Here is a 24,556-nt window from a genome sequence, read left to right as displayed (position 1 = left end):
AATAAATGTGAACAAATATGCCTCAGTAGTGATACAGGAGAACTAAATATCCTGCTATAACTTAATACGGATAAATATTTCAATATGACCTAACAAACACATAATTTTGAAAAAAAAAATATGTGCAGCAACTTAAACACATTTTTCTCCCCAGAACTAAGATTACACTTAATTTAATTTAATCTGTTTCTGGGTTATACTAGAGTTTTGCAGGAATTTTTCTGAATAGTACATTCACATCATAGATATGGATAAGTAGCTTATTTACTGTTTTGAAACATAATAGTCATATTTTATAGTCCCTCATTTAATTTGAAAAAATTTGACAAGATTTTCACATTGAAAGTAAGGAAGAGAATATTTGCAGATTTCCTTTGTTCAGAAATTATTTTATTTCAAAGCAAAATTGAGTTGCCACTATCAGGGAAAAAATTGTATCACTTTTGTTAGAAGGCTATGAAGTATATATGAATTATATGACAATTTTTATCATATAGATTTGATATCTTCTATGTATTAGTATTTCTGCCTCTTGGGTATTAAGCAAAATACCATTATGTATAAATATGAAACCAGGAATGTGCATATTTTAGAAACTAATTGTGTATCTTAAGTGAATATTTGAGTTTAGTTCTGTCACCTCTATTCTAAATATTTTACCTACAACATTTACATTATTCTGATATCAATCAGATAAATAATCCAAGTCTATTTCATCTTTCTACATTGTCTTTGTGGTTTTTGTTTGTTTGTTTGTTTTTGAGACGGTCTCACACTGTCACCCAGGCTGGAGTGCAGTGGTGCAATCTCAGCTCGCTGCAACCTCCGCCTCCCGGGTTCAAGCGATCGTCCCACCTCAGCCTCCCGAGTAGCTGGGACTACAGGCGTGCGCCACCATGCCCAGCTAATTTTTTGTCTTTTTGATGGAGATGGGGTTTCACCATGTTGCCCAGGCTGGTTGTGAACTCCTGAGCTCAAGGGAGCCTCCTGCCTCTTGCCTCCCAAAGTGCTCAGATTACAGGTGTGAGCTGCCATACCACCTGTCTTTGAATTTTTTAATGAGGGGAAAGAAAACCGCAATTCCTGCCTCCCCATTTATTTAAACGTAACACTTAGGATTTTATTTTTGGTAACTACTGAGAATAATATAGTAGGTTACTTTTCCTCGGTTAGAAAGAACTATGGAAAATAGGAACCAATAATTTGGAAGCATTATTTCCTTATTTCATATATAGAAATAATTATCTTATTTCCTTATTTCATATATAGAATGTTCTAGATACTTGGATGGCTGGGGTTAATGTTCTTAGTCTTTATCATAGTTTAGCATTGGTTGTTAATTATTTTTAAGCATCAGAATTTGAAAGCCAATGATAATACCTGACTAGGACTGAAAATAGAATTATCTTAGAAGTTTAGCACTTTTTATAGTGGAGTTGGAGCACTGAATTTATTTTCAAATTACCTAGAATTCTGCGTTGCTCAAATATTACTCAATTAATTGCAAAATATACCTTGGAAACCCTTTGGATAGAATAGTTCAGAGGGTTACTAGTACTTAGAGCCTAAAGTCACTCAGTAGGAGGTTCTAGAAGGTCTATTTGAAGGCAATCCAATTTCTTTAAAATAAAATATTTTTTGTCTTTCAAAACAGACGGGTGAAGAAAGGAATGTATAAATTCTGGGAAACCTCTTATGGTTTCCTTCCATTTCCTTCCACATTTCCATTAATGTGCTAACTTGAAGGAATTTAACTTCGAGGAAAGTTGACTATTATAGTGAATATTATAATTTGTCAATACTTTATTGATAATTTAGCTTTGTTTTTATTTGGAAACATTTTTTCCAGTTGACCAAAGCAGAATTCATTCTGTTCTTCCTTCAAATTCATCAATTAGGATCAATGTGATTGATATTTATCTCCACTCTGCATGTCAGTGATATGGTATAGACGCTGGTAAGCCCTGTAGATATCATGAGTATGAAGACTATTTGAGGTGAATTGGCAGTGAGAGCAAATTTTGGAAACAGGAGAGAGAACTACTTCGTGCCTACAAAAAGCTCTCTCATTCCTTCCCCAAGAAAACAGGAGTCTGAATTTTGGCCAGCTGGGTGTTTGAATCTTACTGACTATTGCAGCATTGGTAGTCCTGGTAAATTTTTTCAGTGAGCAAGCTTTTCTGACATTTGATTAAACATATTGCTCAAGGGAATCTGTGAGCAGATTTAGAAGTAGAATGTTTGAGGTGGTTGACAAGACATTTAAAATTGTGATTAATGTTTTAATAAAATGCTAAGTTAGAATGAATCTAATCATAGTTATATAGATGGAAGTTATAGTCTAACAGTTCTTAAATAATTTTAGATTCTCTAAATTTAGACTGTTTTCTAGCTTAGAGAGCTGTATTAATATTTTTTACCTAGTCTACTGAACATAATTTCAGGGAGTTAGTATTTAGGACTTTTTACCTAGAGATGCAGTAAACCTTTTAAATTTAAGTTTGCTTTCTTAAAATACCTGTTCCAACATTGCTCACCTTTCTTCTCCCTCCTTTGTGCCCTCTCCTTCAGTGGGAGGAGCACATATTCAGCTTTCTGTTAAACACTCTTTGGTTTTCAACTGAGTAAGGCGAGCAAGGATATATGTTAGAAGAGTGGGCATAATACCTTATAATAAAATTATAGGGACTAAAAGTCTAAATCATTGCTGTCAATAGGACTTTTTGTGATGATCGAATTTACGTCTGTGCTGTTCAGTATGGTAGCCACTAGCACAAGTGGCTATTGAGCATTTCACATGTGGCTAGTGATACGGAGGAACTGTTAATTTTAGTTTATTTAATTACTTTAACTTTTAAGTTACATGTGGCTAGTGGGTCTTTCCCAACTATGAAGAGAATAAAGCTACAGAGCATATATCTAGTCTAATAAAACAATAGTGAAATTGGGAATTGTGAATTTGTCATAAGCTTTTTCCATAAACTTTTATTGATACAATTTAGGCATATACAAATACTGGTGAAATTTTATTGATTGAATTATTGTTGACTTTTCTTTCAGTATTTATATTTTGAAAAAGATATGTTTCTTTATAATTAACTTGTATGGTAGGGTAACTGTTGCCTTAAATGTTACGCCACTTAGTTAATAACAAATAGCGTTTGGTTTTTTAGCATTGTTTATCATCTGAGGCTTTCAGAATTAATACACCAGACCTTAAATCTTTTTGTTGTTCTCCAAAAGAATGGGTTTATGACGCATCAAAAGACATCTTGAGAACTGCTGGAGCAACAGATACCATGTAAGGAGTGAATTCCCATGTTTTTCACTTATATCGAGGGGCCTACTTATTTAGGAGGTTTTCTAAGTAAGTGTATTTAGTTGTAGGACCCTAGAGTTGCCTAGGTCCATTCTATTCTAGCACATACTCAACATACTGCCAGAGCAAATGTAGGTTGTAGATTCAGGCAAACACACACACACACACACACACACACACACACACACACACACACAAAACCCTGAAGAGCACAATGAGCATTAGCACAGCCAGTTTAAAATGATGAGGTGTTAACCACATTTGTATAAATAATAGTTTCTCTAACCCTGAATCATTATCCTGCATTTTTAATGCAATCGGTTCATAAACATCAAAGTGAAAATACCAAATTTGTAAGAGGTCAGGACCAACTGGGGCTCTAAATGGAGAGACAGCTGAGAGCTGTGTCCGTATGTGTGGGTGGCCTTGCAGCTGTTGATTCACCCTCAGGCTACCAGACAGTTGCCTCTTTGCACTTGCAGAACCAGACTTCAATCTTAGGTAAAAATGTATCCCTCCCATGGACAGGACATAAACAATAGATTGACATCAGCTTTGAAAATATCAGTGTGGCAGCCAGACTCAGCAGTTGCCCTGAAATACTGAGAAGTACCAATCATAACATCAAGACTGTTTCTACACAATAATATTTGTCTTTGTACAGCAACACTGGATTCTCTTAAGTATATTATAAATATAAAAGCTCAAAGTCCAAAAGGTTCAATGTGATGATATCTTTGTCTACAAATGGCAGGAACACTAGGATAGATTGCATGAGACATGACTGCTGTATCTTGGTCCTTACTAGGATTCCCAAATATACTCCTTAATAACCAGTAAAATTATATTTACACTGAACATTTTAAGAAATGCCAGTGTTTGTTGTTGGATGAGAGACAGCATAATTTTGGAATCAAAACTGAGTTCAGAGTTCTGTTTTGAGTCTTACTAGCTTTGTTTCCTTGTGTAAGTTTCTTAACCTTTGTAAGGCTAGCATATAAATCAGATATAATAATATATAGTTCATGGTGTAAAGATTGGATTAATGTATGCAGTGTCTATCTAGCACAGTGCCTGATATGTAGTAGAGTGTCAAGAGATGTTCTCTCTTATGCATTTGGAAGATCAAGTGCGGTGCTGCGCCTATAGGTTTCCGTTCATTTCTCATCTATGTAATTGTGAGTGTTCCTTTTCTAGATAGAATTCCCCCCGACAAAAGTTTAAAGTCTAACAGGTGGTAGGTGCTTATTGAGGCCCAGCAATTCTACTTCTGGAAACCTTCCTCAGGAAAAGATCCCGATGACAGAAAATGCTGTGTGAACAGTATTATATAGAATTGTTTTTAATAGCAAGAAATTGTTTAAAACTTACAAGTTCAGTGATATGAGGACATTTACATAAACTATCATGAAGACTGATGAAAACACAGTGTCAATGATATGTTAACTGAAAAAGTAAGATTGAAAACATTATGGATAGTATAAGTTTCTTAAATGCCAACAATGCATGAGGTGAATAGAATAATACTTTTTTTAAAGAATGTAATTTTTGACAGTCTGAAAAGCCTTATATTGAGAAAAATGATCCTGACATTTAATGAGACACTAAAACATTTTTTATTTTTTCCTTACTTATTCTGTTCTAGAATCCAAACTCTAAATACTGTTTAATAGAGTACTATTGATACTAGCTATATTTGATGACTGTATGAAGAGTCCTATTTGCTAGAATCCTACTTTATCTTTTAAGGTTTGCTGATTACCCTGCAATGAATGTTGAACATAAAAAATTTGACTCCCTTTCCATGTGTCCACTGTTTCCTTGTGCCTCTTGATTAATAAAACTTTATTTTTAAGTGAGAACCACTGTTTTCTTGATGTAAAAAAAAAAAATCATTGCTATTTTGTTTTTAACCATCCTATTTTGCATAGTTCTATCACTTATTCAAGTAAAAGTTGGAACAGAACATGTGATAATAACAGCAAACATTTAAACAATATTGATTTTATGCCAGACAATATTTAAAGGTTTCATAATGACCCTTAATTCATACCATCTTCCTTATAACCCTGTTAAGTAGATGCTGTTATTGTCCCCATTATACAGATGAGGAAACAAGCAATAAGTTTCGGTAACCTGACCAGGGCCACACAGATAGTATAGTTCAATCCAGGCTCGAGTCACAGAGCTGCTGTACACAATAGTGATTCCTCACATTTTAGATGATATTAATGTCTTATAGAAAATGAGATTCTAGAAATTGAACTCTTCTCTGGAAAGATAAACGGGCATTCAGTATTTCGGTCTCATTTAACCATGACATTAACCTATGGCCAGTGGAAGGTAGTAGTAGACGCCATGCTCTTTTGGGTCCTCACTTTCAAGGTGACAAAAGGAACAATGATCATGCCAAAAAGGGTGGTGGCCACATGTGTGCCCAAGGACAGGGCTATTAAGAAGTTCTTTATTCAAAATACAGTAGAGGCTGCAGCAAGTGTCTTCAATGCCTATGTGCTTCCTGAGCTGTATGTGAGGCTACATTATTGTGTGAGTTGTGCCATTTACAGCAGGAAGCCTGCAAGAACTGGACAGCCCCACTCCTATTTAGACCAGTAGATGCTGGCACCAAAGCTCATGTAAGGAGCTGAGTCTTTAAGGACTGAAGAAAACTATCCTCTGGAGAAAAGTAAAATGGAAATAGTACTTACAAAAAATTAGTAGATGCCATTAATCAGAAGGTGAAAATTTTCCTGGCTGTGTCAATTTAGAGTTAACATATCACCCCAGGCTATTGCTGTCAGTTTATTCTGTAACTTGCTACTAGATAATTCATTATAGGTCTTGCCTGAGCATGTCTGATAATTAAAACTTTACATTTGAATTATCTGGATGCTGCAGAAATGGAACTACTTTACTGACGTGGTATCCAATAATTTACTATATACAGCTATTGGTTCTTTATTCCTAAGATACAATATACTGACTATTTGCTGCTCTCTGTTACTTAATGACATTAGGTGACTCATAAAGGTGTAAGTGGTTGACATTTTTGCTATTAAGAATTTAAATATTCAAATTATGCTTTATAAATGATTAGAATTTTAGCATGTTATTACCTAGGAGATAGCAGGTAACTAAAACTTTATAATTAAGGATATCCCATTGCTGTTGTTTTAGCATCTTTTCTAAAAATGCATGTTTTACAATATTTATGTGAAACTAATTTTTATTTGATGTGCAGTAACAACAAATCAATGCAAAACTATAAATTAATGAATAACAGTACAAAGTTGTAAGACATACCACAGCTTTCCTCTAGGTGGCATGATTTCAGCTATCATTGAGTCAACTGATAAAAATGTTTTTTCCCTACAACCACATGTATGTAGTTTCTGAACAATCAGTATAAGTGTGACATTGATTAGATTTAATTGTTACAACTGGTTAAATAACCAGATTGACCTTATAATAATCTACTGTTTAATGATCTTAAGTAACTTAAAATTATAAGACAAAGTCCTCTTAAAGAAACAAATACAAAACACTTGTTATCTCCAATAACCCAGCAGCCAAAATTATTTGTCTCCTCAGGTCACAATGACATACCCATTTCTGGATTTATTTCTTTGGCAGATATTTATTTCTTATGGTAGATAGCTTGTTATTTGCTTGGAACAGTAAAGATACTGCCTTTTTACTTAAAAGGACTCATATAGATATAACAAATCTAAAGAGAAACCACAAATTATAGGATTCTTGATTACAAAAAATTTCACATTAACAGGAAACAGTCCCTTCAATTATGTGCAGGTAACTTTCCTGGTGTCCTGGTTTTATGAAGCAGTTACTGTGTGCTAAACAAGAAGGATCAACATGTGAAAAGTCATTATTATGTGACCTGCAAACACCAAACAACAAACAGAAACACTGTTCTTTTTTTTTTCTTTACTGGCACTAAAATGGGAAAGGGGCCCAAACTCATTTTTACCTTTGAGATTATTTTTCTGTTGTTGATTTTCAAAAATTTTAAAATTAATTTCTCTGGCTATACACACAATACATAACATGCTTGTTAATCCCATTTTTGTTGTATTTATCTTCTTCCTTTGTTTGTGGGAGACTGCTTTCATGGAGCTCAAAAGAGCTTGACTAAGCACCTCCTGGGGGTTCATTTTTGTGTCAGTGCAGGTTTGTATCAATGCTAAAATTGTGCAAGTAGCATTTTCAAAATGTATCTCGGATGGTGATTTTTAGAATATGCTGCATAGGGAAAGGGGAAAAAAAAGTCTTGGAAGTATGCAAAATACAGTATCACCATTGTAACCGAAAAAAGGTGAAAGACTAACAGATGTATTCTTACAGATTTAAAGTGGCTTCATTTTAAATAAGGTAATTATCTGGAACAGTCCTGGTTTACCCCTATTGTCTTAATGTAGAGCGTTAATAAGAGACTTTAATCGTGAATGCTTAACTGAACTTCGGTAGTCATTTAACATTTTATTCGCCAAAAGTGTATTTTCTTATCATTTCCTCCTATAATTACTGGGGGCAAAATACTATAATATTTAAAATGTGCTCAATGACTGGCATCCTCTTTACCCCAAAAAATGTTTGGATTTGTGTGATAAATAATGTCATTTCCCTAGTTATGAGAACTTTATTTTCTACTAAGATTTAAAATAATCATCAGTGAGAGTCTGTGGTCTGTAGTCTCCAGTTTTATAAATTATAACCATCTATATAGCTGTGCTTTTAAAAATACTTATATACTTAGGCTTTTAAAAATACTTATTTACTATTTTTTTCCACTATCATAAACTACACTGAGATTTTCCTTTTTTATGCAATTACTATTGACCCTTGGTTTTTATTTATTTATTTATTTATTTATTTATTTTTTAATTGCAGGCTAATCGAGGCAGCAGAAGGGCAAAGTTGTTTGAAATGTAGGTTGGTAATTTTGGTAGTGGAAATTTAGACATTTGGAATTTTACCCAATCTATGAAGCCCACTGAGATGACGACAGACACATAAATTCATTTAAAGACCATGTATCTTTAAAAAAAAAAAACTTTTGTTATATCATACTCATATTAATTGTGAGAATACAGTCATATTTTTCTTTATCACTCACCTTCTCTTTTTTTTTCTCATCTTTCATTTTTATTTTTAGTTGGCTAAAACACTCTCTCCATTTCTCCCCAGCAACCTCATTCTGGCTTCTTGCTTTGTGAAGTCTGTCTGTGAACTTCTGTGGTGATAGAGTAAATGAAGTAGGAGTAGAGATTCTGTAAAGGTGAGTGTCAAGTACTGCCCTAAAAAATATGGAAAATTCTGCTGCTGGTTTCTTTTTGTCAACATTAGGATTTTGTTAAGCCCTGATCCATAGTGTTATGCTGTGTGCCAACTATTACCATATGTTCTTTTATTTATATCAGTCACTAAATGCTATCTTACTGGATGAATTTCACCAGGGGCAGGAAACCAGAGGCTGCAGCTACAGGGATGACATAGCGCAGGCTACTTTGAGACCGCCTCCCCAAGAAAGACTTTCCTGGAGAGCTAAAATTGTAGAGATATGAGTGGCCCAAAAGCCACAAGCAGTAATCAATCAACTAATCATAATTCCAAAGGATGAGATAATGTTCCCATAGTGTATCATTAGTGTGATGAGTTTATCTCTTTAAGGCCTCACAACCTGCTGATATACTGTGGTTTTTCTTGGTCCTATCTCTTTATTTTTTACCACCTCTGATCTCTTTAAACCCACTCTGTTTCCATTTTCCTCCCTTCCCATTGTTTCCTCCTTTTTCCTTAACACTTCTTCCTTAGATTAATCTTTAAATACAAATGGAAATAATAATCGGATTATTTTTCATGAGGAAACCACCTTTCCATTTCATTATTCACAAATAGAATAATGAAATAAAGCTGTTTACAGAAGTGCATATAGAAGATCAGACAAAAATGATATAGACCAAACATTGTTCTTGAATAGTGGTATCAAATGTAAAATTATGAATAAAATCTTAAAAGACTTTTGGTGTATTTTCATATTAAAGGGTTATTTTGCATTTATCAAGTATCACTGTTTGGGGGAAAATGTAATCAATTACAGTCGTTCCATATATTTCTTTTTTCCGCCTCCTGATTTTTCATGCTTGAAACCATCCTGGAAAGCTTCCAGAATTGTTACAAATGAAGTTATGCTTTGGTCAGTGTTAGTAAGGGCCTATGATCCATAGGCGTAAAACTCCAGGACAGGGATGAGTAGTTTTGTTTTCTTCAGCCTCTTGTAGAAATTCCACATTACTTAACTGAATAGACCCATTGATGAGTGGAGAATGGCTAAGAGTGGAAACAGCTCCACTCTCTACCTCTGTAATTTCGAAACAAAAAATTCCATTTGAGGGCGTTAATAAGAGACTTTAATCGTGAATGCTTAACTGAACTTTGATAGTCATTTAGCATTTTATTCACCAAAAGGGAATTTTCTTGTCCTTTCCTCCTATAATTACTGGGGGCAAAATACCGTACTATTTAAAATGTGCTTACAGAAACTACTAGGAGGCAGAACTAGAAGCAAATTCTTCTTGGGTTCTTCCTTGGCTTTTCAGAGAGAGAGAGAGAGAAGGCCAGATATTTTTATTATAAATTCCCTGACAGAAATAAAGACATGATAAGATAAGAAACTCACAGAGTCAGTAACTTGTTCAGGATCACAAAGCCAGAAAGTGACAGAAATCTGAACCCAAGAAACCATGACTGGAGCCTGCTCTTTAAACCACTGTACTCTCCTGCCTCCTTGAAGTAATCAAGATGGTGTATATCATTTAAATACCATTTTACCATGAAGACTGTGGAGACCCTAGCACATAAGACCTCCATAAATTTAGTGAATGTTTTGCCTCTTAAATATAGAGATGAAAAAACATTATAATAGTTATTTAATAGAAGAAAGGATTCATTTACAGTTACCAGGGATACAGCTCTAGCAATCTTGCCTGTTAGGTCTTCAAAGAACTGATCATTTGAGAGGTGGAAAGGGGCTCCTCCTCTCCTGCTATACTCACTTACTGCACTTACCCATTCCAGCAGCTTCTACCACTACCTCCCGTCTTACCCTCCTGGGCTTTGGGGAAATTAAAGTAGCCTTTTATGAGTAAGTCAGGGGTCTCAGGTCTAAGGAGCTGTTAAGTGAGCAATAGGTACTCAATAAACTAAGTATTATGAACAAAACTGTATATGTCTATGTAAGGAAGAGGGGTGGCCATCAGAATTTATGGTTTAGACGCCGTTTTCCTAGAAGTGATGTAAACGGACTCTTGCTACTCTATCTGCACTCTAATCTGAATCTACTTAAGGTGCATCAGTATCTGTACCAAGAAGGTTGTCTGTAAACATGAAAGATGCTCACCGGCTTGTGGGGAAGCTGAACCTATATCCTCAGCAAAATATAGTGATAGCTAACTCAGGTAACCAGCCATATTCCACAGCAGCATCTTCACTCAGTAGCTCTGGTTTGGAGCTCCTGCTCTGTGTCTATAATGGCCACAGATGTAGGAATATTCACTTTTTGTCCAATCTGTAGAGCTAGCCTACTGCAGTTCTCAAACTGATCTCAGAGGGAGGACTTAACTGGATGACAGTAGCACCTCTTGATTATCTTTTCCTTGGGCTACTGGGATGGTAGCTGGTTTCTAACTCCTTTCAAGTTGCTTCAATTCAAAACTGGTGTCAAGGAAAGGAACCTGCTGGTGCTGATTTATACATAATTTTTAGAATTATTCAGAAATGGTGAGTTGGACCAATTATTTTATTCCAGAGTTTTTCAATGTGTGATAATGGAAAAAATTCTGTATTCAAGGGAGTTCGGAAAATGCTGGGTTAAAAGAGTGAAAAGGTCTTCTCTTCTACACGAGTTTCAGAGCCTTTAACATGAAAATGTTCTGGAATGAAGAATCTAAGAGGACAGGAGAGTACCCAGTATCTCCCAGACTTGTTTGACCCCAGAATTCCTGTTTGTCAGAACATATTCTGGGACCACTGTTTCTCACAAGTACATAGTAGGTAAGAACATAGTGGATTCTGACTGCAAAAATCCAGCTCTACCACTTACTGTGGTCTCGAACAAAGTACTTAACTTCTTTGTACCTGTCTCCTCATCTGCCAAATATGGATAATAATACCTACTTTATAGGTTTATTGTGAAGATTAAATGACCATACACAACACACATCAAATTACTAAGTGTAGTATATGTTAGCTATTATTATTTTATTTATTCAGTGCTCTACTAATAATCTAGGCCCCATATACATCTAAAGTATAAATTTCAAAAGTGATAGAAAGTTCTTTGTGACTTTTCTGAACTAGGGAACATCTGAACTAGGGAATAGTATAGAGATCTTGGGTTTGGGGGTAAATTCAACAGAGTTTCCAATTTAAATCATCTGTCTAGTCAGTATGGCTGCAGAGTCATGCCGAAATGAAAATGTTGACTTTGAGTAACTAAAGGTAAAATAAAAGAAAAAGGGAAAGTGGAACAGTGGTAAGAGTTATTCTTGTATTCATCTAATTTAGACTTGGTTGAAATTGAAAATGTCAAGTTATGAGTAGTGTAGAACAGTAGACATCAAACACTAAAATTCCAGCTTCCTGGATTAATGCTGTGGAAAGAATGAAGTTGGTTGATAATGTTTAGCCTAGCAAGAAGGTGAAGAGAAAGCCATACAAGAAGTGGCTTAGGCAGCAAATGATAAAGGTGACCATTCATTCAAATCAGTGAAACAGACAAATATACCTTATTCTTTAGGTAAAATTGATGGATCTCTGTTTTCCAGCAGTTCATAAACAGAGGGCTATATTGTAAACAACAAACTAACAAAATAAACTCTAGGATGGCAACCTGTTAAGGCATCCCAGAAAATTAGAGGTAGGACATGAATTTAAAAGATTGGAAGGTATGTCTTCAGGACTGGCCTGGCCCTGAGTAGACTGGTGCTCCCTCCCACAGGGGTGTGTGTGCATACATAATACAGGAGGAAAGCCTTCCATTCTAGGGCAAGTGATTCAGTTTGGGAGGCTGTGACTGAGTTCCACTAAGTAAAAACGGGAAACTTGATTGTCCTTCAAGAGACCTGTCCAAAATGACTAGAAAGTAAATACCGTAAATCACTATTGTCAGGGCGCACATTCCACCTCCTTCCTCCCTTCCCCACAGCGGTCCTCATTTCCACACCCCCTCAACGGTTAGGGGAGAGCTCGTGGTCTAAGTAACGAGAGGACTTCTGACTGTAATCCTAGCACGTCACTTTGTTGAAGGCAGACACGTGGTTCAGAGAGAACTTATAAATCTCTCCTCTCCGGCAAGATCGTGATGTTATCTGCTGGCAGCAGAAGGTTCGCTCCGAGCGGAGCTCCAGAAGCTCCTGACAAGAGAGAGACAGAGATAGAAAGAGAAAGACAGCAGAGCGAGAGCGCAAGTGAAAGAGGCAGGGGAGGGGGATGGAGAATATCAGCCTAACGGTCTAGGGAGTCATCCAGGAACAAACTGAGGGGGCTGCTCGGCTGCAGACAGGAGGAGGCAGAGAGGGTCTATTTTAGGGTGGCAAGTGCCTACCTACCCTAAGCGAGCAATTCCACGTTGGGGAGAAGGCAGGAGAGGTTGGGAAAGGGTGGAAGTCCAAGGGAGCCCCTGCGCAACCCCCTCAGGAATAAAACTCCCCAGCCAGGGTGTCGCAAGGGCTGCCGTTGTGATCCGCAGGGGGTGAACGGAACCGCGACGGCCGATCGTCTGTGGCTGGGTTGGCGTTTGGAGCAAGAGAAGGAGGAGCAGGAGAAGGAGGGAGCTGGAGGCTGGAAGCGTTTGCAAGCGGCGGCGGCAGCAACGTGGAGTAACCAAGCGGGTCAGCGCGCGCCGGCCCGGGTGTAGGCCACGGCGCGCAGCTCCCGGAGCAGGATCCGCGCCGCCTCTGCAGCCTCTGCGGCCCCTGCGGCACCCGACCGAGTCCCGAGCGCGGTGCGAAGCGCACCCTCCTCCCCGCGGCGCGCCGGGCTCGCCCCCAGCGCGCGCACACGCGCACACACACACACGCACACACGTGTGCGCTTCTCTGCTCCGGAGCTGCTGCTGCTCCTGCTCTCAGCGCCGCAGTGGAAGGCAGGGCCGAACCGCTCCTTCTTTAAATATATAAATTTCAGCCCAGGTCAGCCTCTGCGGCCCCCCTCACCGCGCTCCCGGCGCCCCTCCCGTCAGTTCGCCAGCTGCCAGCCCCGGGACCTTTTTTCATCTCTTCCCTTTTGGCCGGAGGAGCAGAGTTCAGATCCGCCACTCCGCACCCGAGACTGACACACTGAACTCCATTTCCTCCTCTTAAATTTATTTCTACTTAATAGCCACTCGTCTCTCTTTTTTTTTCCCCATCTCGTTGCTCCAAGAATTTTTTTTTTTCTTACTCTCCAAAGTCAGGGTTCCCTCTGCCCGTCCCATATTAGTATTTCCACTTTTGGAACTACTAGCCTTTTTTTTTTTTTTTTTTTTTTAAAGGAATTCAAGCAAGATACGTTTTTCTATTGGGCATTGACTAGATTGTTTGCAAAAGTGTCGCATCAAAAACAAAACAAAACAAACAAACAAACCAAAAAACCAACTCTCCTTGATCTATACTTTGAGAATTGTTGATTTCTTTTTTTTTTTTCTTCTGACTTTTAAAAACAACTTTTTTTTCCACCTTTTTAAAAAATGCACTACTGTGTGCTGAGCGCTTTTCTGATCCTGCATCTGGTCACGGTCGCGCTCAGCCTGTCTACCTGCAGCACACTCGATATGGACCAGTTCATGCGCAAGAGGATCGAGGCGATCCGCGGGCAGATCCTGAGCAAGCTGAAGCTCACCAGTCCCCCAGAAGACTATCCTGAGCCCGAGGAAGTCCCCCCGGAGGTGATTTCCATCTACAACAGCACCAGGGACTTGCTCCAGGAGAAGGCGAGCCGGAGAGCGGCCGCCTGCGAGCGCGAGAGGAGCGACGAGGAGTACTACGCCAAGGAGGTTTACAAAATAGACATGCCGCCCTTCTTCCCCTCCGAAAGTAAGTACTCATTTTGACTTCCATCCCCCGAGGTTTAGCGCTGCCCGGAGCTCTCAAAAACGCAGCAGCTCCCGGAATCGCCCTTCCCTCTCGCGGTTCCCGTTCGCTTTTTTCCCGTTCGCTTTTTTCCCGTTCTCCTGTCCTTCGCCCCATCCACCTCCTTTCCAGTTGTATGCCTGAGGCCACTAGGCTTTAAAACGTTTACTTTGTACTTTATTTTCTCCATCTTTCCCTTCCCCCTAACAATTCAGCGCTTTAAAAGGCGTTATTCTCTTTTTCTCTTCACTGAAGTTCTTTAGTCCGCCACCAGCTAGGAGTCAGCCCCACTCTGTCAAACTGAGGTGCTCCCAGGGGCAGAGTTAAACTGGGGAATCTTGGTAGGTTTGTTTTCTTTGCTCCGATTGGCGTGGAGCGCGCCGAACTGGTGCACGAAGGGTTAAAAAAAAAAGTGTCTCAAAGCTAGCCTCTCCGGAAAGCGCCCCCTTTCCGTGCTGACCTATCAACTGGTTCCCCAAGTCTTCTCTATTGTCTCTAACTCCCCTAAAAATGTCAGCATCGCCGAGACAAAACCCGGTTTGAAGACCCCTCGAGAAACCTACCTGGAAACCCTCAGTCCTTGATGTGTCGTTTGCTATCACTAGGTGTTTCATTACCCAAAGGCAAAATCCTATAACCACGTTCCCTTTTCACTTCACCTGGAGTGTAGAAAGGACAACTCCGTTTCTGACTGTTTTAAAAGGTTTTAGTTCACGTTATTTTTCAGAATACACTCAAACCTGCCTTCTTCAGATCTCGAGTGTAGCAGATCATTTTTCTTACGGGTCTGTTATCCTGCTCCTGCCTTTTCGTAGGCTTCCTGCACTTACTTCAGTGCATTCCTAAAACTCAGAGTAGATGATAGCCGTTTTTTTTTTTTCAAACTGGCTTCTCTGAGAACAGTGTCCTCAAAACCAGCTGGCATACGGTAGCAATAGGAGTGAAATGATTTATTGTAGAGGAAAGGAAGAGACAGTGTAGAATTATTTCAGAGTGAGAAAGAGAGAGAGAGAGAGAAGAAAGAAAAGAGGCAGCATCATTCACTGATACCTGAGAGGGTTAAATACCAGAAAGAAGAAAAAGCAAAGTGGGGGCGGTGGGGGGTGGGGGGAACCTCTTCAACATTTGTGTATTCCAAATCGCAAGTCATAAACTTTTCATTGGTTGCTCATTTCTCTCCTCCCCTTTCCATGCCCTATATACTTGCTGGCTGCCTTTGCAAAGTCTCTGTGTCTTGCCTAAATAGATAATACAGCCATCTTGGTAATTTTATCTTAAAGATTCTAATTGCAGGGTGGTGCTTTTCTTTTTTAATATTTATTTTTAATTTGGCAAGTCCTAGCTATGTGACCTGCCATGTCTTGTACTTGATGGTCTCGGAAGTCAGCCCATGTATCTAACCCCAGTCTTCCTAGTGACCTTTATTTTGCTGCAACTTCTCCTGTTCTTGTTCAATAGCAGAACAGATGCAGAGAATTCTGGCAAGCAGGATGATTTTATTATTGTAATTATGGCGCTATCCATAACAGTGGTGATAAATACACTCCGCCCCTGGGTATCCCCTTTGAGAAGTAAAGTTTTCTATCTGGGGTGGAGCCAAGGAGATATTAGGAAAGAAAGTTCATTAATTAGTCCAGAACCATTGAGACAAACAAGGAGTTGAGTCAGTTTGCTTTCTCTAGCACGTGCATTGGTTCTACTGGTATTTGGGCAGAGCGGAGAGTATGTTATGTAGAACCTGAATAGCTCATCTTTCAATGTTTATATGCAAGAGGTCTAATAAACTCCCAGTGCTTTTATAACACAGAAAGGAGCTCTGATCTCATTACTGAATAGGTGTGGAGAGAGCAAGTAACCCAAGAGGGCATTAGTTCTTTGTTCTCTCAAACACACTTCAGTCTGAGGAGCTGAGATGGTCCAACCCGGGGTCATGGTCATCAACAAACTGGAAAAATTTCTAGATTATTAGGAGGATTTCAGAGTATGGCATTTAACATCAATGTGTGGATTCTCCTCTCCATTTCACCCCAGCCACCAAATAAATGAAAACCTCCGATACATCCAGGATAAATAAAATATGCTGCCAGTTTTCATACAAAGAAAACAGGCTTTAAAAAGTCTGTATTCTGTGTGGAAGTTTAGGAGCAGGAAGCCATATTAATAGCAGGTTCGATACTACTGTGCAAGGACTGGATAATTTTATAGAAAATAGGTTAACTGATTTTCCAGCACTTTCTAGTTATACTGGAATATAGCAAACCTTTCCAAAAAAGAAAAAAGAAAAAAACGTATTTTTAAAAAGCAAATTGAAAGTACAGTATTGGCTTATATACTAGCTTTCCCTCTTTAGGACTTTTCTGCCTAACTTTTAACTCAGCTGTCACTGAAGTGGCTGTGGGGAGGGAGTGTGCCTGCCATTCCTTGCAGTGAATCTGGCGAGGGTCATAAGCCCCAGAGATGAAGGCATGGGAAAGATCACTGGTTCATTTTTTACCACCAACTTATTAGCGTTCAGGGAGTGACTTCAGCTCAAGTATTACAAATATGCTCTAATTATACTCAATGAGCTATATATCATTACAGATTGCTGATAGCCCTTTGTGGGACATTTTATAAAGTTCAGACTACATATTTTTAGCAATGTGGAGATTTAAAAGTAAAAATATAAGAGATATTGTATATGCCCTCAGGCATATTTTGTCTTAAATATTATCCTTGGCCAAGTGTACTATATAAATACAGTAAATATGAATAGAACTGGCCAGGTGCCAATCTCCTAGGATGAATTTTAGTCAAGAATGTATTTATGGGCTATAAATAATACTGTGTCAACATTTAAAGAAGGAGTCTGATTAGTTTTGAATTTATTCGTATTGATCTTTTCACGTGCTGTTAGTTTAAGACTCAAAGTGGAGTTATGCTAAGGTTTACCGATAGTTTGCCCACTGGGAATTAGTGGACCTCTAGTAGTTTAACAATCCATTTGAAGTTCGAGGCACATCTATTCGAAAGATGCTGCACAAGATTTTAGAAACTTAGAAACGGTGATTCAGTTATACACAGGAAGAATTCAAATAATTGACATGTAAAAATCTGTAGAGAGTTGGACAATCAAAAAGAGGAAGAGACACAAAGTTTCATTGTCTTTCTTTTCTCTCCCCTTTTCACTGTAACCAGTCAGCACATGTTGTGATTCTAACCCTGGTGATTTCGTACTGCGGCCATCCCCCAACCTCTACTCCCACTGGAACATTTGGCAATGTCCAGAGACACTTTGGGTTGTCATGACTGGAGGTGGAGGGGTGCTACTGGTATTTAGTGGGTCAGCCAGGGATGTTTCTAACCATCCTATAATGCACAAGGCAATGCCCCCTCCCAACACCAAAGAATTATCCTGGCCACCATGTCAGTAATGCCCCTGTTGAGGAGCCCTGGTATTTGTTTGGGGTTACTGAATTCTGTTAACAGTACCATTTAGAAAATAATAACAAAAATAAAATATCTTTATGATCAAAGGATATTCAAATGAGAATACTGAATAGGAGGATAGTCAGACACTTATCTTAATTAAATGGAGTGTGGATTAGACCATTGTATATGGTATGTACTTTATTTTTTGTGGTCTTAAATTAGAGACATCAAAACTTCCCATTTATTTAGCTTAAATGATGGTGTTGAGCTATCCATTACTAGCTTCAGTCAGCAGCAGTGTGATGTTAGAACAGAGAAAAAAGAAGTGAGGTATTATCATGGATTCTCCTTGCAAGGGAAATAAGCAGTTTGTGTTAATAAAGAGTGGAATCTCCAAGCTAGGCAATGGAAGAAAGTAAATAATCATCTCGATTTATTCTACCATTTTGAAGTAGGTACACTGAAAATATACAGCCTGAAAAATCACAATGAGATTTCCTTTGTAGTTGTTTCACATGAATGTTAAACATTTAACATGAAGCAATCTCCTTTTCTATTTCCTCTGTAATTTTCCAAGTTAAATTGTGGAATGTAGAATGAATACCAATGACACTATGGTTTTGGGGAATGTGACTTAGGATTCAATTCATGAATATGTCTTTCTATATACAAGTTGCTGGTCTGTTGGCCAGTTGCCCAATGAAGGGAAATGTTAGCCATTGCTGGAACATAGTGGTATTTTTGCTTTATGTAGTAAGCATTTTTACTATTTTATTTTTTAGGATTCCCTGTGTGTGTGTTTGTATGTGGGTGTAAGAGAAACAGAAAGAAAAAGGAGCATATCAAAGACAGACTTGAACTCCTTGACTTCCAGAATGATTGAGTTATTAATACACAACAGACCAAACTTTAATTCTCCCTTTTTTATTGCATCGTTGCTTGTACTAACTCTAGTGCCTAATTGTGGTTACATTTAAGTTAGGCCACATGCTCCTCCTTCAGGATTTCCTCTTTTTTTACTTTTCAAAGACTAGAAAAACCTCTCAAAGAAGTATACTATTTATAACTAAAGCAGTTGGGTTGTCTGTGTTGCCAAGTGAGGCCAGCCAGCTTTATGCCTTTCCTGAGAAGACCCCACCCGATGAAAGAGGGGCTTTGCAGAGGTTGAGGGGCAGGTGGGGACCTCTCCACCTCACAGAAGGAAGGGGTTGGGGGAGGCCACTGTGTCTCCACAGCAACCCCTGTGGTCTACTCGAGGAGTTGCACTTTTTGAATGACGACTTCTCCTTGGAGAAAAGATGGTGATGTAACCTAGTCACAGCATCTTTCATATAAAGATATGAAAGAATGACAGATCATTTTTCCTAGAGGAAACTGAGATGTGAAAAAAGGGCTAATGACTCACTGTTGAACCCACATCACATCTGGGTTAGAACCAAGGAGGTCACTGACTTGTAGTCCTTTGCCCAGAGATTACAACACACTTTAGGCTGCATATTTAGAAGGTTCGAGAAATTAGAGTGGAGGCTCCTGGACCTGGGAGAAGTGTGCAGGGTCACCACAGGAGTGGAACTCTGGCCCACTGCCACTCCAGCCCGCCTCCCCCTGCCCCTCACCCACTTCACCCCGCCCTGTTATAGGTTCAGGAGTAAGGTGAGCAGCGAGCAAGAGACTGCATGGAAGAGCTCTGGAAATAGCCCTTTCCGCTATCTTGATGTAGCATTTCCGGTACTGATGGGCTCCCGGAGAGAGGATTTGGATTTGCCCTATATGCTCGCTCTATTTAGGCAGCGCTTCTGCTCAAGGGTGTATTCCATTTTGCAGATTCTGCACAGCTTGATGAAATGTGGCTCTGCAAGATAAACAAATGTCCATTGTCGTTTTGAAGGCATATATGTGCTTTCATTTTAAAAGATATCCTTTAAACAATGATAGTTTTTAACCTGGGAATTCAATGTTCTCCAGGTATTTTATTTTAGATTTAATAATATTTTAGGGAATTCTTTGATGGGTTTGTTTAGACTGAAAAGTTTGCTTCTGTCATTTGTTTAGAATAAATTTGCATCATGCTACAACCACAAGCTGCTTTTGATGGTTGGTTGTTTTGTTTCTTTTCTAAGCGCTGATATCCAGAACTGGGTGTTTAACTGTACCACACTCTCACCACTACCTTACTTCCTGAATTGGCTTGGTGGTCTTGACTCGGAATAAAACTGCCCCTTGGCCTTTTCCCCATCATCTCCTAATTGCCTTCTTTTCCTTCACTGTGAGGGAATGTCTGCATGCATGGGTGGTCGAGTGCTCACACATCATATGCCCTGAGTTTGTGGGAGATAGCACCCCCTTTACTTAACCAGGCCTCAGTTTCTTCCCTTGTAAAGATGAAGAAAGTAACACTCGCCTTCTAGGATTGTAAAGGATTGATGATGACATATGTGAAGAAACACCTAGTGCAGCTGCTTCTGGCATGGAGTAGGCCTTCTTTGCCTGGTAGCAATTCTCTGAGTCTCCAGTGCCTTTGACTTTAGGGTGTACTGTTATTTTATGTGCCACTAAGAAAAAAATATCACTCCAGTGAACATGCCATTGATTTTAAGAGAGGGTCTGGATTTTAGAGAGATGAAAATGTGATTATAAGCAATGCCTCGGACACCCCTTCCATTAACCTGGGATGTCTTGGAACCTCCAGCTCATTCTTTCCTTTGCGATAGTTCCACTCAGTGGATCTCTTTCCTTTGCTCACTCAGAGTGTTCCTTAGGTGGCCTCTGCCACTTCAGAGCAGGGATGGGGTGGGGCTGGAAACACAGCACATAGGGTTGGTAATTCACCATGTCTGGCACTATCTAGTTCTCCTATGAGAAGGCCTTCAAGTCTAACTTACCTGTATTCTTATAGAACTTAGCATATTGTGTTTGATCAAGGAATGTTTGACCAATGAATGAGCATTTCCTTTAGAGAGTAAGATTGAACTACAGGAAGAAGAAGAATCTGTGAGTTCAAAGAGGTGTCAGGGTCAGGAGATGTGGAGAGATGAAATGTTCTGACCTTCATTATCAGGGAAAATGTGTCTGATGGGTCATGTCACTATGCTAAAGAGCACAGGGCTTCTCATAACCATATCTTTTCTGTTTCCAACTCTCAGATAATAATGAAGGTGGTAATAATGATGATTAAAGCTAATCTTTATTGAGGACTTCTTATAGGTGAAGCATAGCTAACCTTTATTAAAGACTTATAGGCCAAGCATGGTTTTAAATATTTTACATGTATGTACTCTTTAATACTCACAAGCAATCCTATGAGGTTAATACTCATATTGTCCTTTTGACAGCTGAGGAAATGGAAATAGCTATTTCTATTAGTGATGTGTTATGGAAATTAGACTTTCAGCCACCACAGGTAATAGAAGACCTAATACAGAGCCCAGGAAATAGAGAACATGACCTTTCTTGCCATCTTGATAAATGATGTAAAACATCCATGAGAGAATGGTGACTCTCCTCTGTTAACAAGAATTACATTCACAAGCTCTGAGAAAATATACCTGTGAAGCACACAACCTAGGCTTTTTTTTTCTTGCATCTAACACATTCAACTTTTATTTCTGCACTTAATTGATACAAAAAGTGTGATTTATTAAGCCTTTGGTTGTTTCTGTTCGTTTGTTTGTGAGACAGAGCCTTGCTCCGTCACCCAGGCTGGCGTGCAGTGACACGATCTCAGCTTACTGCAACCTCCGCCTCCCGGGTCCAAGCGATTCTCCTGCCTCAGCCTCCCAAGTAGCTGGGATTACAGGCATGCGCCACCATGCCCAGCTAATTTTTGTATTTTTAGTCAAGATGGGGTTTCACCATGTTGGCCAGGCTGGTCTCGAACTCCTGATCTCAAGTGATCCATCCGCCTCGGTTTCCCAAAGTGCTGGGATTATAGGCCTGAGCCACCACGCCCAGCCTTGGTTTTGTTTTTGAACTGCAATCATTTTCCTCATAAAAATTTTGATAAATTTTATTGATAGGGCACTCCTATTTATTGATAGGGCATTCCTATTTCAGAGAATTAATTTATTTGAGAAGGCAAGATGATGTACAATGAATGTGGACTTTGGAGCTAGACAGACCCATTAAATAAAGAAAGGAGAATAAATAAAAGGGAATTGTACCAAAGGAATCTCAGAGGCTGAAAGGGAAGCGGTAACATCAAAGACAAGAAATCCTACTCCAGGCCTGTGGCAATTGTTAAAGAGTGGTCCTGTTTTGGTTAGCAACTTGGCTCTCTCAGTGCAAGTTATTAAAATTGCCTCATTGATATTTAAGTTGCTTCCTACTGAATTCAGATCTTGGGTCTGCAGTTGTTGGCTTTGCAGCTGGATTTGCAACCCCTTCACTTAGCCCAGCCTCAGTTTCCTCATTTGTAAAGAAGAACATTGACTTTCTAGGGGTTGTAAAGGATGATGTGTGTGAAAAATCACCTGGTGCAGCTGCTTCTGGCCTTCTTTGCACAGCAGCTAGTATTCATCAAATCTCATTGACTTTAAAATGCACCACTATTTCATGTGCCACTAACAAAGAAATATCACTTCCCATTTAACTGTTAGTTATGACATTAACTAAATATCACTGCCAATTAACTTAGCCATTGATTACAAGAGAGAATCTGGATTTTAGAGATAATAGAATATGCAAAATATATAGAATCAGTGAAATCACATAAATGCTTGTGAAATGAAAGAATAGCGGTCTGTGTGCACATGGTATAGAGTGCTGTAGCAGGAGTACATGGAAAATGAAATTAAGTGGAGGCATGACATCTGCCCTCAGAAACGTTTTCTAGTTAATGAATGTTAGGAGCCCATCTGTGGAATCAAGAACAGGAGATCCACATAGTATATACTCTTCCCAGCCAGAGGCTTGGAAACAAAATTTTTTTGTTTTTATTTTATTTTTGACATCTCAAGATTTGCCATTTGTTTCACAGGGTATATAAAATTTTAGGGGATTTTTTTTTTTTTTTTTTTTTTTTTTTTGAGGCAGTCTCACTCTGTTGCCCAGGCTGGAGTAAGTGGCACAGACATGACTCACTGAAGCCGCCATCTCCTGGGCTCTAGTGATCCTCCTGTCTCAGCCTCTAGAATAGCTGGGACCACAGGCATGCACCACCATGCCTGGCTAATTTTTTCAATTTTTTGTAGAGTCAGGGTCTCCTCATGTTGCTCAGGCTGGTCTTGAACTCTTAAAGTGCTGGGATCACAGATGTAAGCCACCACACCCAACCGGGAAAAATTGTTTAAACTCTTTGAACTGATCTCTGAAGGTGCATATGAGTCACATAGTACTTGCCTGTTTGTTTTTCTGGATCCCAAAGTCCAAAATCAAAGAACAGAGGGGATGTTGCCTATAAAAGGCTGACATATAGGCGGGACTTCTGTGTAATGCACTTCTGGGGCTGATTTCGCTTCTTCTCACAGGTGCCTTGTCTCTCATCACCTCCACCAGTTGAAAAGAAGCCAGGACATTTGGAGTCAAGGCTGTGGCAGGTCAGGCAGCTGTGGTTACACTCACGTAGACCTCATTTCACCTCTGCAACCAAGCACTGGCCACAGCCGCCTCTTAGCTGTCAGACAATTCATTTTAAAGGAGGCTTTAGCAATAGTATGACATTATAGTGTAGAAATCTAAAAAAGGAAGCCTGGTGCAGTGGCTCACACCCGTAATCCCAGCACTTTGGGAGGCCGAGATGGGTGGATCACCTGGGTCAGGAGTTTGAAACCAGTCTGGCCAATATGGTGAAACCCCATCTCTACTTAAAATACAAAAATTAGCTGGGCATGGTGGCAGGCACCTATTATTCCAGCTACTCGGGAGGCTGAGGCAGGAGAATTGCTTGAACCTGGGAGGCAGAGGTTGCAGTGAGCCGAGATTGTGCCACTACACTCCAGCCTGGGAGACAAGAGCTAGACTTCATCTGAAAAAAAAAGAAATCTCAAAGAGGAAGCTGGATGAGATGAAGGGGAGGGGCTGGCCAACAGTCACTGCAGAGGGTTTGAGGAGTAGAAATGATATCAGAGAGGGGAAGCCACACTAAGGCCTTGGATAGTTATTCACAGTGCAACATGTTCTCTCAGTGCGTTAGCATCCTGGCTTTCCTGGGGCAACCCAGTAACACCACTTCACTGGTGTGGAAAAACATTGCTGTCCAAGAGGAACTGAATTCACTGGCTTTAGTGTCTGTTAGGAGGGAAAGCCTCATCGTGCTGAGAACGCGATCCTTCCTGGGCTGGGACCATCCCTTCATTCTCTCAAATGAAGGCTTGGATTTGTTACTGCCTGATAAGTCAGAAATGTTTGGCTTAGATGTTCTCTTAACCACAATGACTTGAGGAACTTAAGGCAAATGGAAAATGCTTCCTGGATATTGTGAAGTCCAAACCTTCTGGAAATAGTTTGAATGCATTTCCATCCCTCCACAGGCAGCTGTTTTTCTCTCACACTAGCGTGTTCCACTAACGTGTCACTGTCCCTCAGGCCTTCCAAGCTACCTATATGTCAGTAATTATGAAACAGGTTATTTCTGAAGAAGAGACGCTGCGTTTCTGAAGAAAAAGTCACGAAGCAGCTATTTAAGAATAACGCTGGTCTTTCAGAGTTGTTGTTTCAGGAAGTACTGTAGCATCTTTTCGGTCTTCTGAAAGAAAAAGAAAAA

At 39.4% G+C, this 24,556-nt stretch overlaps 1 protein-coding gene across 5 annotated transcripts in view; it reads left to right on the top strand.

The window, feature by feature from the left end:
* Nucleotides 1-11,871: 11,871 nt before the first annotated feature.
* Nucleotides 11,872-24,556, top strand: part of TGFB2 (transforming growth factor beta 2) — a 97,476-nt gene continuing 84,791 nt past the window's right edge. For 4 of the 5 annotated variants that reach the window (XR_003122165.1, XR_003122164.1, XM_025404925.1 and 1 more), the window contains exon 1: nt 11,872-14,409. Coding sequence is in view for 3 of the 5 variants with exons in the window: in XM_025404925.1 (XP_025260710.1) it covers nt 14,064-14,409 (346 nt within the window). In the remaining 2 variants the exon portion in view is untranslated. The remainder of the gene's footprint in view (nt 14,410-24,556) is intronic. The other variant, XM_025404920.1, reaches the window with a different exon arrangement.

Source organism: Theropithecus gelada, chromosome 1 (genome assembly GCF_003255815.1).
Source record: "Theropithecus gelada isolate Dixy chromosome 1, Tgel_1.0, whole genome shotgun sequence".
Taxonomy (NCBI): Eukaryota; Metazoa; Chordata; class Mammalia; order Primates; family Cercopithecidae; genus Theropithecus; species Theropithecus gelada.
This window is presented reverse-complemented; position numbering and strand designations above follow the sequence as displayed.